Below are 20,606 nucleotides of genomic sequence, written 5' to 3' on the forward strand. Positions count from 1 at the left end.
TGTAGCAACCCGACGAACATTACTGTTTAACATTTAGAGAAAATGTTTTGATTGTTGGAGTCAAGTTCTTCTTTTCATTGTTAAGACTGCTCAAATTTAAGCAGGCTGAAAACAAGTATAAAAACTGTAACCCTCAAGCCCTCAAACAGCTGTGTCTCAAGTGATTTCTCAGCATTCTGGTGGGGCAGCAGCAAGCAAGAGACTCAGAAAAGCTTATTTTAAGTAAAAACTTTATTTTTCATTACAATTCACAGTTTATACATGGCAAGAAGAGCTTCTCACCACGTGGACATTCAGAACAGTGTGCTGGGAGAGACAGGGGTCTTTTTCTTTTAAAAGAGCATGGCCTGGTACTATTTCATGGAACTTTCCTTATTTTAAAAGCTTACTCTCTGTAAATGTTAACTGACTGATATTTACACTGATAGCATTGATTAATCAGAGAACAAGATTAAACATCCAGAACATTAACATTCATATTTTGTATGTTATCTAATGGTCATAAATGCTACAAATTTGTCATTTTCGTCATGGCCAATCAACAAAGTCTAATTTTTCTTTAATTTGCACTGAGCCTAAATTATTCCCTTAGGGCTTGTTATATTCATTTTATGTACAGCCAGCTTACATAGACTAAAATATGAAAAAATTTTAAAAAGACAAAATTATCCATTCCTTGTTTTTATCCTGCATTCCTTCTGAATCTCACACACAACTATAAACAAAACAACAGATATAGAATTAAAGTCAATGCTTTTCTTTAAAACAAACACAGAAACCCCAAGGATTGGTTTCAGATCTGCGTATCGTCAGCCTGTCCTATCTGAACAATCATCAGCATTCAGATTGTGCTATTTATCAGCTTTCCTTCATGTCTGTATTTGTATTCAGAGAAGTCTGTATTTTATATGTAGAAAGTCACAGTGAAACCAGTTTCAATTGCATTCCCACATCAGTCACAGTTCCGGTGTAGGCAACCAATGTACAGTGTGACATTCAGGAAAGCACTCCAGTAGGATCCAGTAGGTGCCTGGTGTGACTCGGCTTAAATAAAAAGTTTAAAATTCTTTTCATAGAGTAACTTTCTGGGAGCAGATTTATGATTATTAGAAATTGCTGTGGTATTTTTCTGTAATGTTTTAATGAGTATGGTTATTAGAATGCATCAATTTAAAACATTTCCACATAGTATTAACTTCTACTTGCTCTTGTCATCTAGCAAATAATTTAATTACACATAACTGGAGATTTTTGGTAATCTGACACATGGGATAACATTGCTGAACAATGCTTGAAAAATAAAACTCAAAATGGATCCATAAATCCTACAGGTCTGGTTCTAATACAGTGTGAGCATGCATCACCTGGATGTGAGTAAAATAAATATTTTCAGGGGACATTTTTGCAACTCTTGTAACTGCAGTGCCTTTAAAGCTAGATTTGGGAGTGTGGCTTTGATGTCTGTTGATTTTTGGCATCCATTCTCAAAGCTAGTATCTTCACTAAAGACACCTTTAAAACGTCATCATTTCAGGCAAGATGAAAGCTCAAATAAAATACATTACTCATGCAAAAAACAAATAAACAAACAAATATAAACCATACAAGAGTTATAGAGGTTCTGTTTCTTCAAAAGATAAGGCACTGACAAAAATTTCTTAGGTAAAAGGCTGCATAAGAATTTCTTGCCATTTACAAATGTGTTGTAGTCCATAAATGGTCCATTCCTAGGCTCAGTAAGGTAGACCCTGAAAATTTAAGGACTGATCCCTCAAAGCTACATTGTTAACATAAACAAATATAATTCATTATTTAGGCCATATGGCACATTAGGAGAAATGAACAACAGTCTGAGCACAAAAAGGCATTGGATGTTGCTTGCTCCAGCATCTATCAACAACAGAAATTCCATTCATCTTGTGTCTGAAGAGATATGATGATGACATTGAATCCCTGTTGTGGTGGTTTCTGTTGAACTCATGCACATGTATAAAATGCTACTAGCATCAATCATGGATAGGAAAAAAAGGAAGTATATGGCTAGTTTAAGCCAAGAGCTTCTCCAAGGATCGGCATCCAAAGTCAGCACTACTTAATGTTTTCAATCACAGCAATATCTTCTGCCGCACAGTGAGGTGTCAAACCATTCATATAAATGCTGTCTGTCTTTGTTAGAGCAGGCAAGATGTCCTTCTCGCTGGTGAGGTGATTGACTGACAGGGTTCTCTTGCAAGGGGTCAGATCTTGACTGTGGTTGACAGCGAGTTCTGCAGAGAGCTTCCTTTTGATGGAGGTAGCCCGTTGAAACTTGTCATAAATCTCCACACTTAGACGCCTGCGGGTTTCTTTGAACTCTGCTGTGACATTGGCTGTCCATTCGGCAGCGTGAGCTCTGAACTCTCCCACCTGCAGCACACACAATGAAAGAGAAGGGGAGAGAAACATAACATGACTAGGCACTTCAAGGATGGTTTATGTTCAGGACCCCAGAATGAATGGAGAACAATGTGTCTACAGACTGACAAAAACTGTTGCCCACTGGCACAACTCTTTTTTTGGTTCAGATTTGGCTTTTGATTAAAAAAAAAGTCTAGTTTCATTGAGTTATATTCTTTCATCCAAAAGGAAGAAATATTAATACAATAAGAGTTAAGAATGACATTAAACACAACAAGAACAAAAATCCATACAGTTAAAAATGGACAAGCTGATTTATATGGAATCAATTAGGGGAAGTTTCCTTTAAAAATGAAGCCCTGACAGTTGAGAACAACCCAGCTGGCCAGGGGGTGTTGAATTCCCAGAAATCCAGACTGTGTTATGTATTGTTACCAGGGGAGATGTACAGGGTTATTTATGGACACACTTACTATCTGTGTAAAGATCTCTGTGAAGCTTGACACAGGATTTTCTAAATATAGATGGACAGGCTTTTTAAAGAAAAATGTCAGCTGCTTGTATTCTATTTTTAGTGCATGTTCAAAGTAAGGATTAATGCAAGTGACAATTTTAGTCAAGTCAGCAATATGCTTTGCTTTTTCTTTCCATTTCAATTAAGTCTGTTATTTCAAATAGAGAAAGTAATATAATTACAATGTGAGACTCGAGGGCTGTCACTACTTATTCTGAAATGAAACGATGTCCGCTAGCCACAGAGCAGAGATGATGCGGAGTCTCACAGCTCTATGACTGCCATTATGAAAATCCCTCCATTCTGATTGGCTACAGGAGGTGTTCCAATTTGCATAATAACTGCTACTTCTCAATTAGGAAATATGTAGATCCCTACACTTTGGTTCCTGCTCTCAACACTCCAAATGCATTTGTCAGGAACTAACACAAGGACTGATCCACTCTCAGTGAAGACAGTAATCTTTCAACCATGTTTCTCCTCAACTTTACACTCCACTTAGCTTTCAGTATCAGCAGGCCTGAAGAACATGTGTGTGTGCACACATGCGTATGAGAAAGAGTGGGCAGGAGGTGGGGAGACTCCAAAATTACCCTTTACTTCCCAGCACCCCAAATGTTCAGCCATTAGACCACTTGAAATGAGAAAGGCACTCTTTTTTGGAGAGAGGGGTAAATAGAGCAAAGAAAAAGATAAGAGGATGGAGAGAATTAAGAGAGAGAGGAAAGTGGGAGTGGTGAAAAAGAAGAGAGAAGCTTTTAAATATACTGTTACAAAACTTATTTTTTAAGGGAGCAGGGCGGGGTGGGGGGGGGGGGCAGAACTAATCCTTTCTAAGTAGCAAAGGCCTGGGAGCTGCTGAGGTGTAGCAATGGGAGGAACAGTAAGAGGAGGGAGAAAATGTTTTCATATAATACATGGAGGGGGATTCCTCTAAATTTGGCGATAACTTTACACTGTGCTGATATGAACCTCAGCCTCTGACCTTATTTCACATTAACACATTGGCCTTTGACTCTGTTTAGCCCAGGATACAGTCATTACACCAAGCAGAGAAAACCCTCCAGTTATCATTTAAAATAAACGAAGAGGACTCTTTGGAATGATTAGGTTGTTTTTCAGGGTTATGTGTTGTTTGTTTTTTTCAATTAAACTCGGGAACAGATATTTTTGGAGGCTTTTTCCCCTTAGGTCTCCATTTTTCAGACTGTTTTAATGGTACGTTAGGCTCAGAAAGGAGATGGTAGACTGATGTAATTCTAAGGTGTAGCACATTAAAAGAATTAAACCACTTAAATAAATTACTCTAATTTGTAGTGCGGAGTCCCAGAATTTCAATCACTGGCAAACAAGCAGTGACAAGGTGAGCACATATTTGTTCACAAAAATCAAATGAAAATAAAGTCAGAGAAACGAGAGGCTTTGCCTTTAAAATGATTATGTACATTAGCTCTGGAAGCTGGCCACAGGGCTATGTATATTTTGCAGTGCCACTGGAAACAGAAACACAATGGTGGTAAAAGTCATCATCTCACTGGGGAATGATGAAGAGTGTTTAATCCTGCTTTTTTTCTCATTTCACAAACAAAAAAGCCCCCAGATCCAAAGATCATGTTATTAAGCCTGTACATCATTCAACTTCAATAGAATTACATCAGAAATGAACGTGGCCTAATATGTATATTTTTAAAACAAGGATTCTTTTCAGTTCTGCATAGCAGTTTACACTAGCTGAATAATTAATCAGTATTCAAACTGGGCTAAAAGGAACACTGACATACGTACTTCAGATTTTAGAAGAATAAAGCGTCTGATACGTACAGATTGTAACTGTGCCAGTACTTTTCTTAATAGAAAACAAGTAATGAAACCCCCTCCCCACCAAAACAATGAGCTAGATCATCCCCTACATTAGGGCAGCTTTGCCCTACTACACTGGTGCAAAGCTATCATAAGGACGGCTTTCCCAATGACTAGAAAATCCCCTTGAGAAGGGGAATCCTTAGATGGCACAGAGAAAGTGTATGGGCTGTGTTGTGATAACTGGCTCGACAAAGTTACCTTAAGATCCATTGTAAAAAGCATGTGAAAGTTCATAAGATGTTACAATAACCACAAAAAATGGATCAGTTGTTTACGACAATAAACGTTACAATAGATTCAAGAAAAGCAGACAGAGAAACTGATTTATCAGTGGATAAATGGCCTACTGATATAAATCAAGGACTGTGGTGAAATTATACTTGGTAAACAAGAAAATGTGGGAACAGAGTTACCAGTGCCAAATTTGGCCTTACAAAAACGGATTTAACTGGTGGACAAAACAATGAGGATACAGGCCACCAACTTTTACTCCTTCTGAGGGTTCTTAAAAAGAGATTTTGGGGCAGTTCATCCTCACAGTTCATCCCTCAGTGTGCCAGCACTTCAATGCCTCTCAACTCTTCTAAAGGACTCACTTCCTGAGAGGAAGGCTGGTTGGTCTTGCTCTTATTTAAGGAACTTCGTCTTCCCATTTAAGTGCTGAAAGTCATCATATTATCTTGACATCCAGTCTTCAGCCCACCACTCAGAATATCTAATTCCCAGCACCACAAAGGTCCCTAAGATCCTGAATTGTATTCCCTTCCCTTGTCGTGTTATTTCCTGCCTACTTTTTCTTTCCTCCTATCCTATCTCACTAATGTGGGTTTTCATCAAATCCCAAAGTCAACTATGCTGCATTCATCTAAACCTGCCTTGTCTAAGGAGAAGGAATCCAAACAGATGACAGCCCTGACTAAATCATAACTAACCAAAGTCCAAGCAGCAGATGTTGTGGTCAATGTGCCAGCCAAAGCATCCACTCATAACTAACCAGAGATCTAGCATTCAAAAAACATCAACAAAAGCCATATTTCACCTATCTTTTCTATCCTGCCTCTCCTCCACCTTCTCTCCATCCATTTGTTAAGAACTGCATAAGTGAATGCCCTTCACATCAGGGCTGAGAGTAAAATTAACCTTTTCCTTTTCATCAAAGAAAAGTTGTTCTGAAAATAAGAGACCCTGATACTCTAACTCCAAAGGGAGTTTGATAAGTCCGATAGGAGAGGGGACTTTGGTAAGTCTGAAGTTTGTTTTGTATAATCACTTAACTACAGTTTCAATATAAATCTTGTTTTACTTTTCTTCTTCGTTGTGTGAGAGTCTGTGAGTTTAATCCATACATTTTCAATTTGAATGAATGCTTTTGGGTGTTTGCCAAGTAACCAAGTAAAACCAAGGCCTCTGTTTAAAATTAACCCCAAACCTATCTATCACTGTTGAACGTTGACCAGTGATGAGTTTATAAACACCTTAAACTCTTTAGGCCTTTGAGATACAATAATTCCCATGGTCTCCCCACACTGTTGCACTTTCTCCGCTGTGAGAGTACTTCCTGGCCATAGCTGAGGATCTAGCCCAGATATTTTACTCTGAGACACATTGCTGACAAGTCACGTTTCAAGGGATGTTGTCAAGATTGGTACATTTAAATTTAGATCTACTGAACTAGCTTTGTTTTAGTTACCATCCCATTGCTCTGTCAGCCTGCTCCATTCTTGTGCCCAGGCAGGCTATTGAAAGCCACAAGCATTCTGAACTGACCTACCCACCATCTTGTTAATCTCATCCTTATTTTTCTTCTATTGGCAGCTTTGGCTCTCTTCTCCCCACCCCCATACTTTCCCCACAAATAACCAGCTGGCTGTGCTGCTGGCACAACTAATTATTGGCAATCCCGAAGACATGCTTAGTATTCACTGTTCATGTCCACTCAGTGACATGAAGACGGCCATGCTATCTTCATAACACTGGGCCACTTGCTGTATTTTAACTGTTAGGCACATTAATTATTCCATGGGATTTTAAAAGTGTTGTTATTAGGTTATCTAGTAATTAAATTCTAATTAAATCTCCTTTGGAGGGCTAGTTGGTGTAATTGGTGAGGCTCTCCAAAAAATATCCTCTTTGGAGACTTGGATTCAACTCCTGATTTAGATAATAAAATATATGAATGTGGTGATCTTATCATCTGCCCATATTTGAAAACTATCACACAGTTTGGCATAATTCAATTCTTATAAAATAAGAGAAAGAAGGATTGAAATGCAATGGTGTTACATGGGGAAGCTAAGTAAGTGCTGTGTCTCCTATGCTTAGCCCAAATTGCTGCTTTCAGCCCCTAACTTTTGTGGGCCCTGAAATGCACTTAAAGAAAAATTTTACCTTTTCAGAATACATCTTTTATCATGTAACATTTATGGACTCGAGCTCAAGAGGTTATTGAAAGAGTAATGTGCAATTTCTAAAACTGCCAGAGCACATAAGCAACCTGCTCTTGTAATTTAATTCCTCTTCTGTTCATAACGACATTTCAGTGAATGTTCAGGTTCTCTCAGTCCCCAAGGTATGACATTTCCTCATACTGCATTCAATTTTAGCTTAATTTGGGGTCTGGTAGCCACTTCATATCTGATGTGAAGTGATTGAAATGCCAGCTGTCTCTGCTGTTCAAAACCAAAAATATCTGCACTACAGCAAGAACGGTTTACTTTTTCTTCAAGTCCACTTGCCTCACAAGATTACACTGCAGACTCCATTGGAGACATGTCTGCTTTTTTAATCAAATAGTTCTGAACTATATGATACACTGATGAAGACTGCTAGTCACACAAATGGCTGACTGCTAATCACTAACATGAAGTACAAGGATTGGAATACGCACAATATTTCTTAAGTGCTGGTGAAAAATATCAGAATGACAGCCCAAGACTCATCCACATAACAGATATAAAATTTTTATTAAAGTTAAAATTTTATTAAAATCAAATTTACACGAGTTAAGAGGGAAGGTACTGTACATATGGGGTTGGGCTTGGGTTGTGGGGGATTGCAAGTAACATACATATCACATAACCAGCATAGATACAGATAGGAGTGTGGGAGTTTTTAAAGCATTAGTGGATAAACCGGCTTGCCATGGAATGTATTAAGAATCCCAAGTTAGTATTGGTGTAGCGAATAAGTACAAGTGCCAGCAGCCCAATATCTTCTTGCTAATAGAAACCTATGCTAGAACACCATCATTAAATGTAAGCAGTTCCAAGTCCAACCCCCAGTGTTGTCTTTTTCTACAGAGGCAATCAAAAATAGATTTGGGAGGAGTTAAACAGCCTCATTCATCTCAGTGGAGTATTAACTCTAAAGCATTATGATGGCAATTTAAATGTCAATGACTAACAATAACTTTTCTGATCATTTAAAGAAAAAATTATCCAGCTATCTTGTGATTGTGGCGAAGTCTTGAATTTGTGCACAGGGCATGACTCACCTCCAATCTAACCCCCGATCAGGCATTCAGGTTATAGGTAGTTGCAACTTTTCTTTTAACCTCTCTGATCTATATAAGCAATGTGGACTAATTTAGAATTTACAATTTATACTTAGTGTGGTAATTTAAGTATTCAGTACTACTTAATTAGTTTTTAATAGGAATTTTCAAACACTGTATGTTTGCTTTGGGCTTTCCTGATCATGGACCTTTATGCTATTATGTTCCCTGACCCAACAGACACCACAGTCCTACAGGTCTTCTCATAGGAACTTCAAATGTGGCAGCAGATTCTTCCAGAAATATGGTAATGCACTTATCATGGAACAGGTGACAGCTCACTATCCTGAATAATGGAATTCATATTGAACCAGATATGTTTCTCTTGAAGAAAGACCATCAATCTGCCTAAAGTGACAATATCAACCTCAGTTGGTTATAACATAATGGGGAATATTCTCTAAATTACAATTCTCCAATACATTTATTAAATAATATAAAACAGTTAGCCACCATTTTAGTGTGGTACACCTAAAATAATAGGTGAACTTCCCTGTTCAGTAACAAAGCAGACCTTTGCACAGACCTTTTGCTGATGCTACTAATAGATAAGCATGCAGGATTTGGTAAGACTAGGGAAAGCCCTCAACAGCATTAGAGTGATCTAGTGGTTAGCATAAGGAAGTCAATCTCATTACCAAGAAGCCATGTAGATAAATGAAAGGGCCCTGAAATGGTTTGAATCATTACAAGCAGCCGTCCCTCTACCTCCTGAGCCCTTTTATTTGGAGTGCCACAAGGCTTAGTCCTCAACGCCATCCTAAGAAATTTCTATCTAAAACTGTTGGGGGAGATGGTGAGAGAGCATGGGTTGCAATACATCAATACCCCGTATGTCAAATGCAAGCAGCACCCTCTTCCAGCTTTCTCAGCACCTCAATGAAGATTCATATAGTCTAAGGCCAGAAGGGAGAATCTGGCTAAAGCAGAACACAGGCAAGACTGAGATGACACTACTGGGAAGGAAAGCACTTTGAAGTACTTGTGTCTCTATAATTGCCCCTGCTATGCAGGATCTTTACCTTCTCAAGTTGGTCTGCAGCCTTGGGATCCTTTGGGACTTCTCATTGCAAGAGGTGCCCAAACATCCAGAACAACAAAAATTCCTACTTCCATCCAGTAATACTGAGTTCCATTCTATTAGACAGGGATCTGGCCACAGCAAGGCATGCATTCATGACCTCCAAGCTTGATTCATTCATATTAGGAATGAAACTACAGACAATAAGAAAGCTCTAGTTGGTACAAAGCACATTAACCCATCTTTTTAGTGACACAGATTACTATGAGCACATCACCTTGGTGTTCTGCTCTCTCCTCTGGTTTCCCATTAGCCTCTCTCCTGATATTTATAGCCCTCTATGGAACTGATCCTAAGCACCTGAAAGGTTGCCTCTCCTACTGCAACCATGACTTCCAATAACAGTTCCTATGTTCCACTGGAACTGTTAAATTGTTAAAAAATAGCACAGGAGTTGCGAGAGACTTTGGAATTCCCTACCAGAAGAGGCAAGAATGACTATGGTCCTTTCCACTTTCAGAAATAAATGCAAAACTTAACCGTTGACTTAGCTTTCCCGCTAAAAGTTCATTCTACCTCTCTCTCTCACACACACACACACAAAACCTTAAAAAAACACCCCTATAATCTTAGCAAGCAATTTACGCTATTTACAGGGAAGGTAGGGAGATACAACTATTTTGAATTAAATACTTGAGATGCACGCAGCTACTGTGATAATGGATGATATAAGGAGATAGATAAGTATTGTATACCATAGGAAAGGAAAAAGGAAATTTTCTAGTTAAGTATTTCTATTTACTTTCTTTGTTTTTTCTTGACAGCTGTACTTTTACATTATTTTCTTTGGCTTAGGCATTTTAATCATTTTTCTAAAGCTACTTTAAGCCCAAAATAGGAATTAAATAACAATTTGGTAGGTTGGGGCTGGAGATATCCCCCTATTCATTCTGTAGAGAAAAATATGAAGCCTGATTTACAGATATTCTTAAAGCACATGCTCTCAAGTCTGTAATGTCTAACAATTACCACTAATACATTCCCCCCAAGTATTGCAATTTCATTTTTCCCTGAGGCGAACTTTTCTTAAAAATAAAACTTCAAATTAACTTCTCTTGGACACAGTAGTGTGAGTCAAAACTAGAAAGAGAATGGAAGTGTCACATTGTCCTTGCAGAAGAGTAGAGTACATTGTGTTTTGTCTTTCGAGACACTCTTATGCAATTTTCTCAGGAACTGTACAGTTCAGCTCTTTTTTTTAAATTTAATTCATATAGATAGGAAACAAGGCAACAGGACAATTGTTGGATGGGCTGATACATGGCCTGAGAAGCAGAGCTGGCCTATTTCCTCCCCTACTGTCCTGCATGTGTAGGCTACAGCTCTTCCGGCCTGCGGGCATTACTGCACTGAGCTAACTTGTTGCGCATCAACAACCCTAGTCACGTAGATAAGTTACTATTGCCCCTCTGTTACAAAGAGGCTATGGTCCTCTTCAGGGCTCATGCTGCCAAAAGGCTCTTTGGGAGTCCTGCTCTCTTTTCTATATCTTTCACCATCTGTTCTCCTATCTCTCCTCAATACCGCTACTCCCACCAAAGTAGCTTCTTCTAGACTTCTGTCTGTCCCTCCCCACAACCGTGGTGGAATTATTATTATTTATTATTTGTATTATGACAGTTCCTAGCAATCCCAGACAAGGATAAGGGCACCATTGTGCTAGATGCTGTACAGAGATGTCATACAACAGAAGACAATTCCTGTCCCAGTAAGTTCATAACCTACCGTTCAAATAGTATGCAAGAGGAGGCAAAGCAAAAAGATGATACAAGAAAATGAACAGAATTGAGGAGAAAGATAGAAGTCATCAGCTAGGTCAATGTCAGTTGAGAGTGATTTGTATGCATTACAGCAAAGGAAAGTATTAAGGAGAGATTTGGAAGTGAGTGGCTCTACAGATCTTCAAAAATCCCTTCCAGCCTCCTAACCACCCTCTACGCACTCCTTTTCAAACACTGGATGTTTTCCACTGATTTATATAAAATACCTCATAAAAAAAAAAGAGTCTCTGACATCCATTTTTCCATGCTTCCATTGACATATAGATTTGTGACCATCCATTGTAATGCTTCAGAATATGTCAATTTGTAATATTCAAGGTTAACAAACAGATGGTTGGTTTGTGAGGGTAAAACAAACAAGACTATGTAAAGCCCATGTGCACAGGTTGTCATTGGCTCAATATCTAAAGGAGGCTGAATGTTTGGAGATACAGGTTCTAGAACAGGGGTAGTCAATAGGTGGACTGTTGGCCAAATGCGGACCACCAGATACTTTTAAATGGACCCTGAAATCTTTTTATTTACTTATTATCATTATTGTTATTGCAGTGTGAAAAATGTTTCTCTGGAGTCTGGACCTTGACTGTATCTTGACCAAGAAATTTGGACTTTGACAAAAAATAATAGACTCCCCCTGTTCTAGAACCAAATTTTCAAGAAAATTTAGGAAGGCACGGTCCTCCACCCATAGGACAGTGAGAGACGGGAAATCCTCTAGAGAGATTTATTTTGGCTGGATTGGGCTTGTGTTTGGACATTCAATAATTTCTTTGCTCCCAGTAGCATTCAGCAATCATGCAGCACTTTACATTTTCATAGCATCATATAAGCTTTAATTAATTGATGCTCAAGTGCTACTTGTTGAAAATTTTAGTGCGTGCCCAAGTAATAGTTTTAAAGATGTAGCTCAATTCCTTCTTTTTGATAGAAACAAATTCCTCATTCAGACAATGCACAACCACAGTGATGATGAGACCTACTAATGTTTATAAAAAATAAAGCCAGCTTCAATTACTTACAACATTATGCCAGGAAAGAGATTGATCAAAAGTGAGCCAATGTATTAAGGTGACACAAGGATCATGTAAGTGAGTAGTGGATCCATAGACAGTTCAGTTTATGGTGCTAGCATTGCCCACAGAAGATTCCCAATATTACATTATCAGTGGCTAAATCTGAACTTTTAATGTCAAGATTTACTTGGTCCTTTGACCCTTTGAGTCATAGTCATCGCTAGCTGAATTCCACTGACATGAAGTGGAATTAAACAGGAATTGATTTGGCCCATAGTTTTGGGACTTAAAATCCTAAAAACTGGAAAGTGCTTTATTTTTTAAAATAGAGTACTGTATGGATACTGCTGAGGAAAGACACCAAAAGGGTATTCGAGAGACAAGGTGAGTGAGGTCATATCTTCTACCTGCTCATGAATAAAGTACATGTATTTAACACCTTTCATTTGGAAGGATCTCCAGGCACTTTATAGGCATGCAATGCCAATTCGCCAGAGAAGGCGGGCACCTCCCAGAGCACATATGGCAGTCAGGCAGACAGCGGGTTGCCCAACAATAGCGGAAAGGGATTTGGGAAGCTAAGGATCCCTTTTCTTATTAAAAGATGTCATGGGAGCTTCAGAAGCCACACAGAATACTAAAAAGGGGTACTAAAGCTTCACGCAAGAAGTATTGGACTCCATTTATGGACACTGGAAGGCTGAAGGACTAAATCAATCCTACTGGAATTTGAACATGTAGTTCAAGAGCTATTCTCAACTCTGTCACAAAACCACGGCTAAACTTCAAGGTCTAAAGTTTCTTATGTGCTCATTAATATGACTTTGCAACTGAAAAAGCCCACTGAGCTTATGAGTCAATTATTGTCTCTCCTCTATGGGATGTAAGTTAACACACTAGCTTTCCACTTCTGGAGACCTGGGTTTCATTATGCCCCTAGCCATATTCTAAAAATCTTTGCTGTTTGCAGCTGCTACAGGGTGACAATTTCCATAGAACTGCCAAGGAATACAGATTCCTTCTGATGAGTTACCTTAAGCACAGAAGCTAGAACTTTGCGCAAATATGCAAAGTAATTTCTGCTGACTAACGCTGGAAGGTAGATATTGGTAACTCCAAGCAGGATAAAAGAAGAGATTCAAGTGTCTCTCTGAGGCAGAGGGAACACAGAGCTGAGACTGAGAAAAAACCCTAAAAGCAGCCTACATGGGTGAGAAAAATCATCCATGGCTTTTTCCTTAAGTTATCAATGAAGTCAAGCAAACCCCAGGTAAGCAGTAAGCCTGGATGATATATGCTGTGTGCATACTCTCTTCAGAACAGAGTGGGATCAACAGCTGATTACGAATACCTATATGCTGAGAAGTTGGAAAGAATAATTTCCAGGAGCTATCAAGCAGTAGAATAGTTCAATGTCTAAAAGTAATCCTTATGTGCTTACTCAGATTTAAACTTTCTGAAAAAGAACTTAAGCGATAAAAGAATACAGCAACAGTGAGTGGTTGTGTGTTTGAAACAGAAAGAGGCATGTTATATATTAAATAACATTCTAGAAGAGGGCAGCTATTGGTTGAACAGGCCTTCTTCAATAAAGGAAAACATTAGCTAATAAGAGGAACATGACCACAGGACAACTATTAAATGATTAAGATCGTTTATTTATTTTTATTTTAAAAAACTGAAAGGGTAATCACTGAGAGGTCTCATATGAAAGAGATCTGTTCTGTGGTGATGAAGGTCACAAGTAGAGCTGGCTGGAATGTTTCAACTATTCGTATTTTTTAATGCATTTAGTGAAAAAAATATTTGACAACTGTTGTATCAAGCAGGCAAGGTACTAACAAGCTTGAACAGGACTTTATTTTTACAGTGGAAACCTCTTTACCAAGCTGCTGTTGCACCCTCTGTAACTTTCACTCAGCCTCCTGAACTCCTCCCTCCTCCTTCCTGTTTTCTGTCCTTTCAGACTCCCACTTGCCAGTGCTCCCAGTTCTAACAATACAAGCAGCATCTAAACACCACAATACCACCAAAACATTTTGTGAATTCAGATCGATTTCACAAATTTGTTTTGGTTGAAAACAAACTTCAAAAAATTCATTAGACTCAAAACAAAACTTTTTTGACTTTTCTATTTGCCAAAAATTTAGGTCTGAAACAATTTTTTTTAAACTGACAGCAAACTGAAACGTCCATTATTTGCATAGGTTCAAATCTTGACCCCTTGCAGGTGGTAGAGGCCAATGATTAGGCACTGTAGCTACTACTTACTACACTAATCATAACTAGGGCTCCATGTTTGTCATGGAGGTCACAGAAGTCACAGATTCAGTGACTTTCTGTGACCTCTGTGACTTCTGCAGCAGCCCGGAGCAGCTGGCCTGGGAGCCATCTGAGCAGCTCATGCAGCCCCTGGGCCAGTTTTACAGGCTGCTGCTGAGGCAGTCTCAGGCCCCCCCGCAACCCAGCAGCATTTTAGGGGGGGCACTCAGAGTTGGGGATTGGGGTGCAGGGCAATGCTTACCTGGGGGGGCTCCCTCGAAGGGGGACAGGAACTCCCCTCCCTCAGCTCCTAACTCCATGTTCTGCCTCCGCTCGCAGGCACCATCCTCACAGCTCCCATTGGCTGTGGTTCCCAGCCAATGGGAGCTGCAGAACTGGGACTTGGGGCGCAGCGGAGGCAGCATGTGGAGCTAGTAGCTGGGGTCCCCCTTCCCAGGGCTGGGAAGGGAACCTGCCCCAGCCCTGCCAACCCTCCGCCCCCAAGCACCTGTGGTGCCCCCTGGTCTGCAACTCCCTCTCCAAGCACTTGCAGCATTTCCCCAGTCATGCCTCCCCAGCCCCTGAGCACCCCATGCCCCAGAGCACCTGCAATGCTTCCACAGGCCGCACCCCACCTTAGCACCTGCACTCCCCCAGCACCCCCACCGTTTCCCCCATTGCCCCCCCAGCAACCGTGGCACCCCTAGGGCTGCCTACCCAAAGCCACCCTCGTCCCCCCAAGTTTTAGTCAGGGGTATGTATTCAGGGGTGAATTTTTGCTTACTGCCCGTGACCTGTCCATGACTTTTACTAAAAATACCCTTGACTAAAACGTGCCTCAGTCATAACCACCTTGCTATTACCTTGTGGTCTCCCCTTCTGTTTGCTGTATAAACCAGCCATCTTGCTTTATATTTAAAAACAATAAGTGAAGCAGGGACAGTCTTTTCATTATACAGGTATACAGCACTTAGCACAATGGGGTCCTCATAGTTGATCAGGGCCTCTAGGCACTACCGCAATACAAATATTAAACAACAACATCATCACTGCCACCACAACAGGCCTGATTCTGGTTCCTGTCTCTGTCTCTTTTGTGCTCCAGCATTTCTAGGGGATGAAGAGAGCTGGTCCATACCACCAACCATTTCCTTCCCCTCACCCAGATGGAGGGGGGCATTCCTGCATGGGCCACGAGCATGAGATGGCCAGAGACAGTGCTCTCCAATGATCACTGATGTCTAGGGGACTGCTCTAGTCAGCGTAAGTTAAGTAGCCCTTAAGCTGCTCTAAGGTATACTAGGACCTGGTTTGGCCTCTAGTCAAGATGAGGATGAAAAGAGTGGAAAAATAGCTTAGACTCATCTTGCCATCTATTCCAAGTCATGCACCAGGCACAACTCAGCTTCTAGGGCTCAGTAGACTACAAACCCTAGGAGTGTCCCTGAACTAGAAGAACAGACTTCTTCATTTTCATGTTAAGTGCACTTCATTGCATTTAGTAGCTATGTTCTCTTTGTGAAGGCTGCTCAGTACAGGAGCAGTGCATGGTGGACTGCACTAAGCATTTCATAATTAAAACCAGAACCTACAGCACTATAACCCACAATCGGGAAATATTGTTTTGAGAAGGGGGAGAGGCCAAATTCCACTCAGAATCAGTTCATCTAGTTCTCCACTAATGGTTAATGATAAAATATTCCAGTTCACTTGGCTAATTGCCACTCTTTTTTAATCTCTCATTAATAAAAATCTCTTTTCCATTGATTCCATTGGCATTGTCTGACCTATTTGGTATATGGAGATGGACACTAAAATCCAGTATGAAAATTACTACTTCAGGGACCTATGCAAGAGAGACAAAATGTCCACTCTAATCATTAAAAAAAATTCCATTGCAAATGTTTTCCATGATATGAAATTTAACAGCTAAGTGGAGTAGATTTAGAAAGCTTTCAAAGTGCATGGCACCATAATGCAATAGCTATCCAGTTCACACTTTTCATTCATAACAGCACACAAAATGTATGACAGGGGAACTGTATCTCAAATAGATTTTTTTAAAATGCAGTTGTTGGATTAGGACATCTGAGCAAAGGCATCTTGATGTATTTTCTGCCAGAACCATTTATGAGTTTAACAGTGCTTTGGGCCTCTCTAACATCTGATCCAAATATAAACGCCTAGAAACTATTGCCTTTCTGAATGCAGCACTTCTCTATAAAACACACCTCACCCAATATCCTGGATTGACTCAACAGACTCTTGGATGTGCCAGCTACAGTGATGCACACTCCTACTCAAGATGCAAAAGCATTCAACAAAGGCTCTCATTCTTTCACAAAATAATACCTATAATTCATAACTATAAAGAGATAAGGGATTTATTAAATAAAACTGACCTGTTTTCCCCTTTTCCTTTTATAATAGTCTATTCCTCATTCTAAAAGAAGAACATGTTATCAAAAGCTGTGCACTTTCCAATTGTTACTCACATTTTGAGAGAGAAAGTCAAGCTGGGCTAAACTCATCACTGTGTAACTGCACTGACTTGAACATTTACAGTAGTAATGAATTTGGCCCATTATATAGCACTGTGCAATTGGAAAATATTTAGGAGTCATTCAGCAAAGAATACCTCTGCATCTCCTTTCAGTTTTTTCATAGGTCTCCTTAAATTTAAATATTTGACATCTGTGTCACATCATCATCATCCATTTGTATCCCACTGGTGTCCAGAGGCCTCAGATGAGATTAGGCCCCACAGTGCTAGATGCTTTACATACATATAGTACACCTCTACCCCGATATAACGCTGTCCTCAGGAGCCAAAAAATCTTACCGCGTTAGAGGTGAAACCGTGTTATATCGAACTTGCTTTGATCCACCGGAATGCGCAGTCCTGCCCGCCCCGGAGCACTGCTTTACCGCATTATATCCAAATTCGTGTTATAGCGGGTCATGTTACATAGAGGTGTAATAGATATCACAGTCCAAATGCACAAAAGGTAGAATTTCCTATTTTTTGAGTGTTTTACTTTGCAGCCTTTTCATATAGTTTTTTGTTCATTATATCTTTTCACACACCAAAGTTAATGCAAGATTCCTCACTGTAGTACATTTTCCACTCATACCTAGTCCAGTTATATCATTACTGAAGTATAGTGGTTCTCACCACTCTCTAGAGAAGTTTACTCCACAGACTAATTATCCTTGTAATTAGAAAATCTTCTCTGATATTCAGCTTAAATTTACCCTTTTGTTGACCTTTCACTCCAACTTATTTTTGCAGAGCTGTCATGTTTTGTTCAGTTCCATTTGTGAAACTTTATGCAAATTATTTGCAAAGATACAAATTATCTCACTGCATAATTTACATATTTGCAAGTAATTTGTATATAACAATAACCTTCAATTTACCTGAAGCTGCACAAAAGTTGGTAGCTGTGGCAGGCAGTTAGATGCTGAAGGAAGCCTGGGGAATACAATACCTACACTTTTTGTCCTTAGATGCATGATCTTTTATTTGACTTTATTAAAAACACACGTTTAAATGAGCCCAGCTTACCCAGTATCCATATTGCTTTGTAGAACTGACCTTATATATATTTACCATTTCACCAATTGTTTTCATCATCTGAAAACTTTACCATCAATGATTTTATATTTTCTTGCAGATAATTGAAAATGTTGTATAACAGGTGATATTTCTTTGAAAAGAGTCCTAGCCTTTCCATTATTTTGAAAGAAACAAATATAGAGTAATATACCACTTAAGATTAAAATTTATTTTTTGTCCTTGTAACATACTACATACTTACCCATAAATATACTCCCAGTGACAAATTGCTTTTATTTATAGATTCCAAGGCTAGAAAGGACAATTGTGATCATCTAGCCTGATCTCCTGTATAATACAGGTCATAGAACTTCCCCAAGAATTCCTAGAGCATATCTCTTAGAAAAAAAACAAACTTGATTTAGAATGTGTCAGAGATGGATAATTCCAATAGTTAATTACCCTCACTGTCAAAAATGTATACCTTATTTCCAGTCTGAATTTATCTAGCTTCAACTCCCAATCACTGGATCTCATTAAATCTTTGTCTGCTTGACTGAAAAGCCCATTATTAAATGTTTGCTCCCCATGTAGATATTAAGACAGTAATCGAGTCACCACTTAATCTTTTTGTTAAGCTAAACAGATTGAGCTTTTTTACTCTATAAGGCATGTTTTCCAGCCCTTTAATTATTCTTGTGGTTCTTCTCAAAACCCTCTCCAGTTTATCAACATCCTTCTTGAACTGTGGGCACCAGAACTGAACACAATATTCCAGTGGCAGTCACAGCACTGTCTAATGCAGAGGTAAAATAACCTCTCTACTCCTACTCGAGATTCCGGTTTATGCATCCCAGGATCACATTAGCTCTTTTGGCTAAAGCATCACATTGAGAGCTCATGTTCAGCTGATTATGCACCAAAACACCCAAATCTTTTTTAGAGTCACTTCTTCCCAGGATAGAGTCCCCCATTCTGCAAGGATGGCCTACATTCTTTATTCCTAGATGCATACATTTGCAGTTAACCATAGTAAAATGCGTATTGTTTGCTTGCGTCCAGTTTACCAAGCAGTTCAGATCTGTCTGGATCAGGCTACCTGTGCTCTTCATTATTTACCACTCTCCCACTTTTTGTGTCATCTGTAAACTTTATCAGCAATGATTTTATGTTTCCCTCCAAAAAAATGTTAAATGGCAAAGAGCCAAGAACCAATCCCTGCAGGACCTTACCAGAAACATACCTGCTTGATGACGATTCCCACTTGACAATTGCAGTTTGGAGACCTATCACACAGCCAATTTTTAATCCATTTAATGTGTATCATGTTAATTTTATAATCAAATGTCATGTGGTACCAAGTCAAATGCCTTATAGAAGCCAAAGTATATGACATAAATGCTATTACCTTTATCAACCAAACCTGTACGCTCATCAACAAACAATATTGTTAATTTGACAAGATATATTTTTGCATTAATTACATTAATAGAATCATAGAAGATTAAAGTTGGAAGAGATCTCAGGAGGTCATCTAATCCAATCCCCTGCTCAAATCAGGACCAACACCAACTAAATCATCCCAGTCAGGGCTTTGTGAAACTGGACCTTAAAAACTTCTAAGGATGGAGATTCCACCACCTACCTAGGTAACGCATTCCAGTGTTTCACTGCCCACCTAGTGAAATAGTTTTTCCTAATATCCAGCCTAGACCTCTCCCACTGCAACTTGAGACCACTGCTTCTTGTTCTGTCATCTGCTACCATTGCTTCTTGTTCTGTCATCTGCCACCACTGAGAACAGCCAAGCTCCATCCCTCTTTAGGTAGTTGACGGTTGCTATCAAATCCCCCATCACTCTTCTCTTCTGTAGAGTAAATAAGCCCAGTTCCCTCAGCCTCTCGTCAGTCATGTGGACATTAACCTCCGTGACAATGTTCCTCCTCTGCCTTGGTGGGTCCTGTGCTTTCTGGCAGATTTGCTCACCTCAGAGGTTCACGGCAGCCCTCAGTTTGGCCACTTTTGCCACTGGCTCAAACCTGCCGTTCACTCAGCTAACCTCATCACTGGCCAGCATGGGGGAAAGGGAAGAGACCAATCCCCGCAGTCTCGGTTGTCCCCCTTAGTGGGTTGGGGTCAGGCCAGATACCTTCCCCTCTGATATGATTCTCAGTCCAGCTCAACTCCTCCTGTGTCAAATAGTGGGTCAGGGGGGATGGGGGGAAACCGGACCCACCCTCTACTCCAGATTCCAGCCCAGGGCCCTGTGGATTGCAACTGTCTACAATGTCTCCTGTAACAGCTGTGTGACAACTACAACTCCCTGGGCCACTTCCCCATGATCTCCCCCCAGCACCTTCTTTATCCTCACCGCAGAACCTTTCTCTTGATCCCATATAGCGTCTGTACTCCTCAGTCCTCCAGCAGCATGCCCTCTCACTTCCAGCTCCTTGCACGTCCCTCACTAATTGAAGGGAGGTCTTTTTTAACCAGGTGCCCTGTGTAGCCTACCTGCATTAATTGGTTCTAGTGGCTTCCTAATTGGCTCTAGGTGTCCTCATAGACTCAGAGATTCTAGGGTCA

At 39.9% G+C, this 20,606-nt stretch overlaps 1 protein-coding gene across 3 annotated transcripts in view; it reads right to left on the reverse strand.

Moving 5' to 3' along the window:
* Positions 1-291: 291 nt before the first annotated feature.
* The window catches only part of KCNK2 (potassium two pore domain channel subfamily K member 2), a 174,381-nt gene continuing 154,066 nt past the window's right edge, over positions 292-20,606 (reverse strand). For all 3 annotated transcript variants that reach the window (XM_050950246.1, XM_050950248.1, XM_050950247.1), the window contains exon 7: positions 292-2,406. In XM_050950246.1, the coding sequence (XP_050806203.1) occupies positions 2,089-2,406 (318 nt within the window). In that variant the 3' untranslated portion in view covers positions 292-2,088. The remainder of the gene's footprint in view (positions 2,407-20,606) is intronic.

Source organism: Gopherus flavomarginatus, chromosome 4, assembly GCF_025201925.1.
Source record: "Gopherus flavomarginatus isolate rGopFla2 chromosome 4, rGopFla2.mat.asm, whole genome shotgun sequence".
Lineage (NCBI taxonomy): Eukaryota > Metazoa > Chordata > Testudines > Testudinidae > Gopherus > Gopherus flavomarginatus.